The 12,479-nt window shown below is 40.2% G+C and overlaps 1 protein-coding gene and 1 non-coding gene across 2 annotated transcripts; one reads left to right on the top strand and one right to left on the bottom strand.

Annotated features, from left to right (window-relative positions):
- Positions 1-411: 411 nt before the first annotated feature.
- Positions 412-7,089, top strand: dnajc5b (DnaJ (Hsp40) homolog, subfamily C, member 5 beta). The gene is made up of 4 exons (XM_076290888.1): positions 412-538; positions 3,031-3,244; positions 3,848-4,022; positions 7,004-7,089. The coding sequence occupies exons 1-4, from the start codon at positions 432-434 to the stop codon at positions 7,087-7,089; spliced, it is 582 nt and encodes a 193-aa protein (XP_076147003.1). The 5' UTR covers positions 412-431.
- Positions 7,090-7,829: 740 nt separating this feature from the next.
- Positions 7,830-7,915, bottom strand: trnay-gua (transfer RNA tyrosine (anticodon GUA)). Its single transcript is given in 2 exon segments — positions 7,830-7,865; positions 7,879-7,915. It is a non-coding gene; the product is annotated as a tRNA-Tyr (tRNA).
- Positions 7,916-12,479: the final 4,564 nt, after the last annotated feature.

Genomic DNA, 12,479 nt, shown 5'->3' on the forward strand with positions numbered 1-12,479 from the left:
GATGTTATGAAGTGCATTTGAGATATTTTGGAATATCTAAGCCTGGTCAATTCTTTTTTGATGAAATATTTAATGATTTGGTCTTCATTTAAAATGAAAGAATTATTTAGAGGAAGGTATGCTTTTCAGAATGACTGAAGGAAATGTTGAAGCTATACCAGCAATGGAATACAATGCCTTTTGTGTCCACACAAAAATCATTTTCCTTTTTCTATGTGTGTAACAAATTCTACACACAATACCATATAAAATGGTTTGTGGATGGCATTACTGCAACTTCTAACTATTCATGAGCTTTGTGAGCATGCACAACAAACAATCCCTGTTATCATTCTTATTCTGATTTTTCATTGATGGCTGTGTACATGGACTGATTTCTTCTTTGGTGTAGGTCATTTTAATTCACACCTCACAGGTAATGGTCAAGGAAGATGAGTGAACAAAGGCAGCGCGCCCTGTCTACGTCAGGGGAGGCTCTCTACCAGATACTGGGCCTGGACAAGAACTGCACACACGACGACATCAAGAAGTCTTACCGGTGAGCGCAAAAGTTTATCTGTTTTTCACATGACCTTCAAAAAACAGAGGTGAAAAGAGGACACACTTTGTGTGTTTCAGGTCCTGAGTCCTACACCTATGGTTGTCTCTGTAATCATGTTAGGCCGACACTTTATGTAACAGCAATTTACACACAGTTTTTTTGTAGAGCAAGTGGTACGAAATGGAATAGCACCAACAGAAATAGAAAATGAATCTGTTAGAACAACTGTCTCCTGATATTGCTAAGAAGCAGTATGAATATAAAATGGCTTCCGTATAGCTGAAATATTTATGATGCTGAGCACTTGCCTTGCCCCTGAGTCTTACGTGAATAAGGGTTTGAGAAGAGATTTGAAAGATGGTCGTGTGTGAACGACAGCAAGACAGCCTTGTCAGGGCATCAGCTGATCTGAATCATGAAAAGCGTGAAAGAGCATGAAAGTATGATTGCAGTGCCTCTTTCTTCTGACTACAAAACAACTCAATTTGCAATCTACTATCAAAACAATCTACAACACAGGAGCAGTTAGAATACTGTCAAGGGGAGAGGCAATGAATGACAAACACTACCTCATTCTGAAATAAATACAGACGTGACAATAAGAATAAGCAAGTCAGGGCTTTAGTTTACAATGCAACAGGTGCTCACAGGATCCTGTTCTGATGACTCATTCTTTTGCCTTGTTGTATATACTATATCATTCAGGCTCCATATTACCTTGTAGTGTCAGCTATCTAATCTGTTGACTTTTCTAAGCTATTGCATATCTATTGACTTTATACTCCAAGTTTGGAGAGAAAAAAAGTCTATAACTTAAAAGGCAAATGGAAGTTTAGTGTTAGTAGGACTTCGAGTTCACGAGTTTGAGTACATCTCTTAAATGGTTTAATGCAAACCCACTTCCAGGAAGCCATTTAAATTGTTTCTTAACAGCTCTCATGTGTGTTAATGAATATGTAATCATAGTAACTTTTTTCAGGGGCTGTTGGATTAATTAAACATTAATGAGAATGCGTGCTTGGTGCATCATGAAATTTTGATGTGAAATAACAGTTTAGTACATGTTAGCAAAATAAAAAAATTAAAAAAAACAAGCTCAAAGGGGCCAATGATGTTTATCGGAAAATTTGTAATGCTTTTGTTGAAGTCGTGGAGCTTTGATAGGCAGTAAAACTCAGGGGCAAGGGCAATGATTCCTCCTGACATAGGTAAGTGGAAGAAGGTTCAGGTTTCAAACCAGCCAGAGCGTAGCTTAGAAATTGTGTCCCCTTGAAACATCCCAACCTCTGGGGTCTAAATCTGAACAAGCATACACTGCCTGGTGTATTGCCAGAGCAGATAGCTTCAGCCAGTTATCATCTGCTATTTAAGTTTGCTTCCTCAGACTGATGTCAATCATGCATCTGTGGCCAATCCATAGAGGGTTTTTAGTTCCTGTGTCTTCGGTCATGTGGGATTTGCAGCTCAGGTGATTGGCTCATTGCAGGCAAACCTGATGCATGAAGCAAGTTGTGTTCATACTTCCTGGGCGGAAGTATAGCGTAGCATTGAATGCAATAGCGTAGCAATGCGTAGCAATGACCATTGAAATGTCTAATGATAGGCTACTCCACCCCTCCATCCACACATGTGTCAACACTGGACACCCTGGGTTGGGATGCTTATTTCTCTGGCACTGCTCTTTACTTGCCTGTCCACTTAACTTTGCCCACATGACTGAAAATGTGTGGGAGGGAGGCCAACAGGTGGTCATCCTTAGGGTTAAACTAATGACTGAGACATGAGTGGACATGACATAATGCCCTTAGAATTAGATAGAAATGGGTCAAAGTGAGAGGTCCTATATGTCAAATGGGAACCAGAATCATTGTAGTAAGAGTTTTTTGGAGCCAGAGCAGATGTAGAGTAGTAAACAGGATGTGAGTCGAACCTGGCCAGAACTGACCTGTATTTGGTTGAGTCCGGTCTACACTGTTCCTTCTGATTGGTTCTCTTATGAAATGGACTTATGATGTACATGCTCGCTGCAGTTGCCGAGCTTGCCGTGGGTGTGGACACGTCTGAATGAAGGGAAACAGCTGTCCGCAGCCACTCAGCCTGGTGCTATACACAGGGTGTGAACGTGGCCTTCTCTCCCCACCCCATAGCATATTAGCAAAATATTTCACACTAACCGTGTGTGTGACACCGTGAAAAAGGGCCATCAAGAAGCTTAGTCCTGGTGGATCTAATGATATCATAATGATTATATTACAGTTATAAAATAAGATGTGTTGATTGAATGAGGTAGTATTTTTAGTTAACATCTTATTTTTCCTCAACAAACCTTTATACCTGATGTGTAATCTGTGCTTTTGTAAATACAAATGTATTTCCACCACTTTCAGAAAAACTAATACTTATCATTTATGGTGATGTTATTTCTGAGGTTTCCATGGAGTCTACATGTAAAGAATATGTCAATATGCTGACCTATACTCTTCTGACAGGAAACTTGCCTTAAAATATCATCCTGACAAGAATCCAGACAACCCTGATGCCGCAGACAAGTTTAAAGAGCTGAATAATGCCCACACTGTCCTGTCAGATGTTACCAAGAGAAACATCTATGACAAATATGGATCCTTGGGTCTCTATGTCTCACAACAATTTGGAGAAGAGAACGTCAACACGTACTTCCTGCTATCCAGCTGGTGGGCAAAGGTGAGAGTTACACATTATGGCCAAAGAGGAAGTTAGTGTGAGCTGGTTAATTTAGGGTGGATATCTACTTACTGTAGTGACAGCACATGGATTATTGAAAAAAAGTAAACTGCAGGGTTTGGAACTAGACCCAGCTTGTGGACAGTACAGTGTAGAACTAATCTCACCAGCTCTCTGTGCATGGATTAAGCCTATAGTCTAGACTATAAGATTTGTTTTAGTCTAGGACTAGCCTTCATTGTGAAACTGGTCCATAGGGAATACAGCAATTAGGCATTGTGGGCCTCCATGCCAGACCACCACTGTATTGTAAAAATGTGCAAAAGCAGCTGTAGGCCACCACTGTCATTTGAGCGGGTCTGCTCTCACTGATAATACAAAACCCATTGTAGACATGCTACTCCAAGAATTAAGTTTATAATAACCATATAAGACAATGAATATACATTTATAATAACCAACAATAGTCAGACAATGATGAATTAATATTGAGTTATTGTTGTTGTTATTGTCATTATTATATTTTAGTTGTTACTATTATATTGTGGTTATGTAGTTGTTTGTTATGTATGGGTGATGTTGTGTTTGTGTTTGTACCTCCAGGGCTTGTTTGCGATCTGCGGCCTGCTGACGGGCTGCTACTTCTGCTGCTGTCTGTGCTGCTGTTTCAACTGCTGTTGTGGGAAGTGTAAGCCCCGCACACCAGGGGAGGAGGACCCCGAATGCTACGTGTCGCCCGAAGACCTGGAGGAGCAGATTCGCACGGACAACGAAACAGGTGAACACATGCACAGATCTGGAGACATGGGTTTTCTTTGTGAAAGAAAGATGAACACACTAAGAAAAACAGTCAATTCAACTGGCTGCTTTGACTGAGTTGAGATATGTCAACATGTAGAGTGAATTTTATTACAAATAAAACTGACACACTTTCACACAACTGAACTCACTCAAAGAAGATGATTTGACTGGGCTATTTTGAGTGCACTTATCTGTTATTACAGTATTGTAATAGCACATCTCAATGCAGCACAAGACACATTGATTATATGTTATGTCATGGTACTGACAGTAAGTCTTATGTTTGTTATATATTGAGTCATACGCACAGCAAATAAAATTATCCTCGCAAAGAAATTAGCAAATCAATTAAAGCTGCAGTTGGCACATCTGACAGATTGAGGGGACTTAGCCAAAATGTTGAATGTTTACAACTCTTATGCCCCTCCCCTTCTACCACCGAGCACCCTCTCATCGAGTTTGTGCTCGTCAGTGCGCACCAGACTGTGATTGACAGTCAGATCTCACACAGTCCTGCTCTGATTGGACCAGAAGAACCGGGAGCTGTGGATTTTTGCAAAACAAATAACAGGCTCTAGGTGGAGGTAGAAGTGCGTTTTTTTTCTAAAACCGGCTGATTTATGTTATTTCAGTGAATATGATCAAAAAAATCTTGCTAACTGCAGCTTTAACTAATGTTCAATAGTGTCAGTGATGCTTGATGTACTAGTCACCATGACCAGAGTCATACCTCTGTTTGTATGATTCCTACTCAGTAATGATTAAATAGGTGACATTTTAGTAATCAAATGATTGTTATGGTTAAAATGTGATTAAATTATGGAGAGAGCTCCTACAATGTTTGGAACTCCCAACAGGGGCTGTAGTGTTTTGGAAAGCGTTGTCACACCCTGAGGCAAAACTGGCTGTGATTGCCATTTAATGTGATGTTGTATTCTGAAGTCTTTTTGGTACTTGGTGATGATGGCAGGTATAAGACTGAGTGTTTGGATGATGTGTTTGGACTGCAAAAGAAAAGTGGTCTAGCGGGATCATCATTGCTTCAGAGCTTCTTGTCACTGTTCCTTTTTACCACAAATCTCTCACAGAAAGACACAGATTCCATAAGATTAGGCTGTGCACAATAAGCAGAACAAATAGTGACAGCTGATAGTAAGGGCTGCCATAAATATCCTCAGCAACTGGGTGGAAAGACTTGTGCACAATTGCTAAATCAGTAATCACTTCTCAGTCAACAATCAGCTCTCGTACATTTATGTAAGATGTCAAAAGATATTTGTTTGTGATGTTGTTCATAACAAAGGAGCAAGCAGGCCACACACATGTGTAAGTAACAAACAGGAAGGGCAAAGAAAGACAATCAATACCTAGTGCACATCCGTGCAGATCTGCATGCTTTGACTGAGTGGTGTGTTTGCAATCTTGTCATTTTATCCACAAAAATTACCCCAAGAAGAACTTTAGAGAGTATTTCATATTTCACATCATCTTTTCACAATGAAAAAATTGCAGCGTTCCTTATCCATTCAAATTCATGTTCCACTTTTCTTTTGGATAAAAGCTCGTTTTGTCAGGACCAACATATGTCAATACAGGAGAATATGATTGAAAGTGTCCTAGAAAGACACAACTCTGCAAAAAGACCTTGATGAGAAAGAATCACAGTACAGTGACGTATGTATTAATCACATAATTTAATTTGTACGTGTAATAAACATAGATATATATATGTTTATGTTACACATCAAGTTATGTGATAATGCATATACATAATGGACTATAACACCATGAGGTGTTTTTTGTATCAGGGATGCTGTGTAGTTTAATTTTACATATTGTACTTCAGTGCTCTTTCTGGGAAATAAAGTGATTACAGCACTACTAGGAGGTGTAGCACCTCTTCAACGCATTCAACCTGATCAAAACTTGTAGGGAGGTTATGAGTTTATGAAAGAATATGATTTTCTGCTAGTATTTTCTATTTTGTTTGTGCAAGACTGAATACATAATTTTGGACATGATTTCAATAGACAAAGAGTTAAAGCAGGGGAGACAAAACTGCAATTACAAATAATTATACGTATGTTACAGATAATACAGAGGGAAACTAATAAAAAAGAATTAATTAGTTGCTTTAGTCAGTATCATGATGTCTGGACACCAGTCTTTTGAAGCAAATAGGACCACTTGATCTAAAAACAACTTTGAAGTCAGAATAGAGCCTGAGCCTTTAGATGCAAAAGTATACGCGAAATATACACTTAATTATTTTCACGTGTGTCATATCAGCATGTTAATGAAAATAATTAGAAATCATTCTTTTGAGTCAGATGTTTGGATATTATACATTCAAAATATGCCAGTTGGCAGCAGGAGGCTTTTCAAGTCTTCAGTAGTTTGCCACAACACTGATAATTACTGCCTGTGAGTCAGTTCTCAAAGCGAATTTTCCTACCAGTTATTTTAAGCAATCCCACGATAAGAGGAAACGAAGTGGTTTGCCTCCAACATTAAAAAAAAAAACAAGGAAAAAAATAGACCAAATTAACGGGCAGAGCACACAGTATCACAGCATCTCTCAACCACTAGCCCTCACGCACAGCGTTGTTTTGTTTTTAAATTGTGCATTCACTGATTAGGCTATACGGCTGACGGCCTCCCACCGATGTCAAGTGATTTTTCTGGATGCAGGGCACTGTCGCAAGGTTAAAAGTACACTCTCGTCTGGACTGATGGAGTTGTCATTCTGCCCAGTATGACTGCACTCAATCTGGGGACAGCCAGCAGGACGAAACCCACAACAAATAGCTCACAACAAACACCTTTCATCTTCCCTGGAAGGTGTCACAAGCAAACGTAATGTTATGTAATTATTACAAGGGGATAATCATCTCTCTCAACCTGGCATATGACACCAAGGCCTCATGCTTAACTAGGTTTTTTGTCTGTTTTTGCCAGATGGTGACACCCCCATTGTGCATCAGCCAACCAATGCCAGTGAGAAGACTCAGTTGATTGGTGATGGGCACAGGAGTTATACCTGAGAGGGAGGACAGTGATGGTCTGGAGTGAAGTCACAAATAGCCATTGCTCCTGTTTTCCTCTCACCATTTGCAAGAGAGACTGCCTGGACCCTCTGAAAGATGTAAATACCGTAATGAATGATTGATTGCTTGATGGTTTTCAATATGAGTTCTGTTGACTGTTGCTTTCTGTCATGTTATAAAACTGCTCTTTACAATTGTATACACAGAAATAAAGAGACTGTGCAAAAAGATTAACAAGTGAAAACATTACCATATAAATATTAATTTGAAAACATAGGCTGGACTACTTTAAAAACTCTGATCTGCTATTTCAATAATGTTTAATAATGTGCTATTAAAGACATTCAAATGATCTCTCCATCTCCTTTCTTTGAATGTTTTCTTGTCTGTTAAAGTCCAGATACATGTAGTAAGCTTGCTAATGCAGTTATGAGCTATAGGCCCATTTTGGACCGATCGGTGCCAACTGAGGGCACCTAAGTTTATTGTTATTTTCTGATAGATATGTGTCTATAACACAAAAATGCATGATGGACATCTGGAACTCACAGCTGAAGCTTAGTAGAGCACTCAATGCAGGTAGCCATACATTATACCATTTACCTATACCCAATGTATAATGCATGAGCAGCAAAATAAAACTGGTTTGTTTTGGTGCCCTTTCGTAGCACCGTCTCCGCTGGCTCACAGACTGTGAGTACCGGTACCTTAACTGTTCAAAAACAAAAAGGTTTCCCTCCTTCGAGCCGGATTCGAACCAGCGACCTAAGGATGTCAGTGTTACCGCTACAGTCCTCCGCTCTACCAACTGAGCTATCGAAGGGAGCTGTTCTGTCTTCCGGGTTCTCAAAATTTGAAAGCTCGAAGAATATGCTATTATAAGTTGTACAAAAGTGTTGCGTTCTTCACATGAATGCTATAATACATTTAGAAATTAATATAACTTATGACCATTTATTTCTGCAATACTAGATTACTTGGGTGGTGTGGCGATAGCTAAAGTCACCATATTCGTTAACGTTAGTGAAAGTTACGCCAGAGAAAAAATAACGTTACAGACTCGGTAGCCTAGCTAATGCAAAGTTTAAGTTACTTTAACAGCAAGTAGCCTAGGCCATAACCGAAAATCCTTCCCTGTGTAAAGCAAACATTTCACCCATAGCTGCATAGCGTAGCGGCTGCACTAAACTAGGATATTTCAGATAAGACTAGCCTAGGCTATGAATTGGGTACAGATGCAAAGTAGTTAGCTAACGCTAATGTATCGTTAGCAGTCTGCATGGCGCTTCTTTACTCACAGGCCCAAGACAGGTTTGGCTAACATTCAGGTAGTGAAAAGTATCCACTCTGGATAATGAAATACGATGTTTGATTGATATGCTATGATTTAAAAGTCCTGATCATTGATTAATCAGGAATGTCATCAATAGCTTATGAAAACATTACTAACTGTTTTTTTTCCAGTTCAACCCCAAATGTAGCAACGGGGAATTAGCTCAAATGGTAGAACGCTCGCTTAGCATAAGAAGGGGGCCAATCTTTTCGCGCAAAAAAAGACCCTTCACGCAAGTGAAAAAATACTGAATAATGAAATAACAGATAGATTTTCCCCTGCAAAAATATTCAGGTGATATCCCTGTGCGTTATGGATATCGACCGATTTCGAGTTCTACCTTGGGTTGGCGCCAGAGAGCAACGGACCATGAGCACTGACAGGGAGGGCACCTCACGTGGCTTAAATATTTTGTTTCATTTTTCCAAAATTGGCATATAATTAAAAAAAAATCCTTTGAAACAATATGATCATAAGGGAAAATATTGCAAGAACATAGCGGTCATGGCCCAGCGTTTAATAGACTACTAGTAGCCTACAGCGTTTAATAGAATAGCGTTGTACAGGCTACATACAGTAGGCTATAACAGACTCGCCAGTCGCCACTAACAGGCCTAGCTGTGCAAAATTATGAAGAAAAATGCAGTGTGCAAAATCTCATCATCACTGTGTCTTTTCATTAATTTCGAAATCTTGTAAAATCCTGCTCAAAAGCAAATTGCACTGATAATATCGCAACATTGACCGCTCAAAACGTCTTTCTCCGTTCGTTGCTCGAGTTTATTATTAGCACTGGACAATATTGGAAAATATAGAAAATGCGACGTGTCAGTTTGGCCCTTTATTTACTTTATTTGTTTAGAGTCTGCCATTTAGATCAACAGCTCATGCATTCAGTGCTTGCTTGCTCATCCTGCGGAAAAGCGAAAAACCTTGTGTGTATTGGCTTCCCAGATCACCATGCAGCCGTATCTGGATTCGAACCTGCGATCTGCCAGACAAGGTAAGTCAATAAGCCTATTTCACAGTGTCCAGGTGTCCGGCCTCGTTGATGTTAATGATGCCTTAATTGGCAGGGTAAAGCGTCTTCCTGCTTTTGTCTTTCCTGTGGACTTTTCTTTTGCTGTCTATGGGACAGTGCTGTTCCACAGGAAGTTGATTTAGGCTACACAGCGGCCCCATCTTGTGAAATGGGCTAGTTAAGTCAAGTAAACTTTATTTATATAGCGCATTTACACAGAGGTCATTCAATGTGCTTTACATAAACAGAAGCAAACAGGAATGGCTGAAAAGCATAGAAGGGCAATAGTCAAAGAATAATTTAAAACTAAAGAATAATAATAAAATAATAATAATAGCCTAATACAATAGCCGAAAACATAAAACACACAAGGTGATAGTAGGCTACATAAAAGCATAAAAGGGCAATATTTTAAAAGTGTTTAAAAAGTAATAATTAAAACATAAGAAAACAACAACATAGAAACTATTAGAATTTTAGCATAAAGACTTTCCCAGATTTAGAAATGTAAAAAATAAGTTATCAGTTAGCAGAAAGCATCTGAGAAAAGTTTAGATTTGAAACTGGCTACAGTTGGGGCAACTTTGATCTCATCTAAAGAGCTGAACTGCATGGCAACTATAAACGCTGCTTCACCATGTTTAGTCCTAACAGTAGGTTTTACTAACACTGACAGCGTTAAGGTAAGCGTTCTAAATTTAAATCCCTAAGCTATGATGCCCCCTAGCGATCAGAAATGTCTTAGTTATTTCACGTATTAATTAAAAGGCTACTTAGGCTATTAATATTGTGTGTATTATGTTTATATTTATAGATCTATAGGCCTAATAATAGCTTTGAGTTTAAGATCATATGACTTATATAATTATTTATGCTCTGACCCCCAGAATATGTTATATTTGTTGAAAAAACATTATTTGCAAAGTTCTATGAGTTTTGGAAAAAATGTCTGGAAACGACACCTCCGGCCATTTGGTTGGGTCATTGGCCCAGTTTTTAATTAAATAAGGGCAGTCATAACATATAGCAGTTAATTTTGCAATGTATCGTTGCCGGTCGGCAGGCGACAAAGACTGCCCTTGACATTTATGACATTTTGTCATTTAAATACACACACGATTTCCCCGGTGTTTTCCCCCACGCCGACTCCACCCTTGCCTCGCCAGGCCACGCCCCCATCCGACTGTATGTAGGCTATACTACGAGTTATAGACATATTTAGGCTAAAGCCTTGACTCAGGGGTATACGTGAAGTGATAGGCTACTACGATAGCATATGATATATTTGTCAAACTAGGCCTTCAGCTCAGATCTGTACGCGTTCTCGGTGTTGGAATGATGTTGGCCAATCGTGAAACGTGGAGACGCACAAGACCTCTATTTAAAAACTGTTATGAGCGATAGCGTAATCTACACTGCAGTCATTTTTAGTGTCTAGCCTATAACATCAAATAAATCGATTGTCATCATTTGTTGTATGGTATGCACGTCCATAGTGGCATATTTGCACGCACAACACTATTAAAGCGCATGCGATATCCAAAATGTTTGTAGAGGCGGAGCTCCACTATATGACAGAATCCTACACGTGAGAACTTCGTTTTTCATGATAATTGATTGGTCAGTGGGCGCTAGTTTTACACGAATTTAACTATAACTTAGGACATAACCTGCTCCCGACCAGGTTTGGAAATAAATAAAAAATAAGACTTCAGAAACTACAACCTTTTAAAATAAGGACCACCCTAATGTATAATGACTTGTGATGACAAGCGCCGACCTGACCTATCCCAACTACTGCTCCGAACCTCAAGGGGAAAAAAAGAGGGTTGGTAAAACGACACAAATTATAACTCGTCACAAACTGACAGAAGTGGGTGTGAGGAAAATTTTGCATGCATGTTGTGCTTGTCCTCTGTACTCCACAGAGTGGATAATTACGGTCAAACTGTACCACTGTAAAACTATATACATACAGGGAACTATATACATACTATAAAAACTATATACATACAGGGAACTATATACATACTATAAAAACTATATACACGCAAGCACACAATATACAATATATACAAGCAAAACATAGTTAAAAACTTATTTTGCTGCTCTCTGTTAAGCCAACCACTCTTCAAGATATTTGCCATTTGAGGAACGTGAGCAGAAGGTGGCATTGCCATGACGACTATGCCCAAAATCCTTTGTTTTGGGCTGCCCACAATGGCTACAGGCCTCGCATATTTCCTCTTGTGGACTCCACTCTCCTCCTCAAGGGCTCGCTGGCGCCTGTTCCTCTGCGTGTACCGGGACACAGGAGTAGAAGGAGCAGGAGCAAGTGGAGTTGGGCCTGCACTGGATGTTGAGGCACCAAAAGCTGTCAGTACGCATGACACAGTGTTGTCTGGGTTGAGGACAAAAGTCCCTACCCTAGGCAACATCCCAGGAGCTGACATGGGCTGTGCGATGTCTGGTGCGGTGGGGGCAGGTGAGATGGGGCGCTCCCTGGTGGCAGCAGCTGGCCATCGGCCTGGCCGCAGAACAGGAGCCTGCCCTTCCAGATTTGGAGGGAAGACAAATTCATGCCGTGGGCCTGACGCTGAAGGAAGGAGCTGCAGTCGTTCCCTCGGTGATGGAAGCTGGTCAGGTGCCACAGGAATCGGGTTGGTTGGAGCCATTCCCTGAGAAAGGACACTCATCTCCTGGCTCTTCTGCCGCCGTTGAAACCTGAGAGAAGATCATTTGTGTAAGCTATGTATTCATTAGAGAACTATTCAGTCAATTTGAGGTAAATGATGTGCCTGACCTACCATTGAATGAGTGTTTGCTGATTAAGCTCAAAGAGCTGGATCATTGTCGCCGCCATAACACTTGGACTGTCGAGCACTAAGTCCCGGACGTGGTGGTAGTCGCTGAGAATTTTAGACCATCTGGGGGTGGAAACTCCAGCCTTCTTGGTGGTTGTCTTGTGTAAAGCGCACAGCCTTATGCACATGGCCTCAACCAAGCGGCTAGTGCTGGGCCACTGAGCTGGCC

This window comes from Alosa pseudoharengus, unplaced genomic scaffold (genome assembly GCF_046254945.1).
Source record: "Alosa pseudoharengus isolate Yale_2024_CS ecotype anadromous, Long Island Sound unplaced genomic scaffold, YU_APseudo_1.1 YU_APseudo_1.1_scf_18, whole genome shotgun sequence".
Classification (NCBI taxonomy): domain Eukaryota; kingdom Metazoa; phylum Chordata; class Actinopteri; order Clupeiformes; family Clupeidae; genus Alosa; species Alosa pseudoharengus.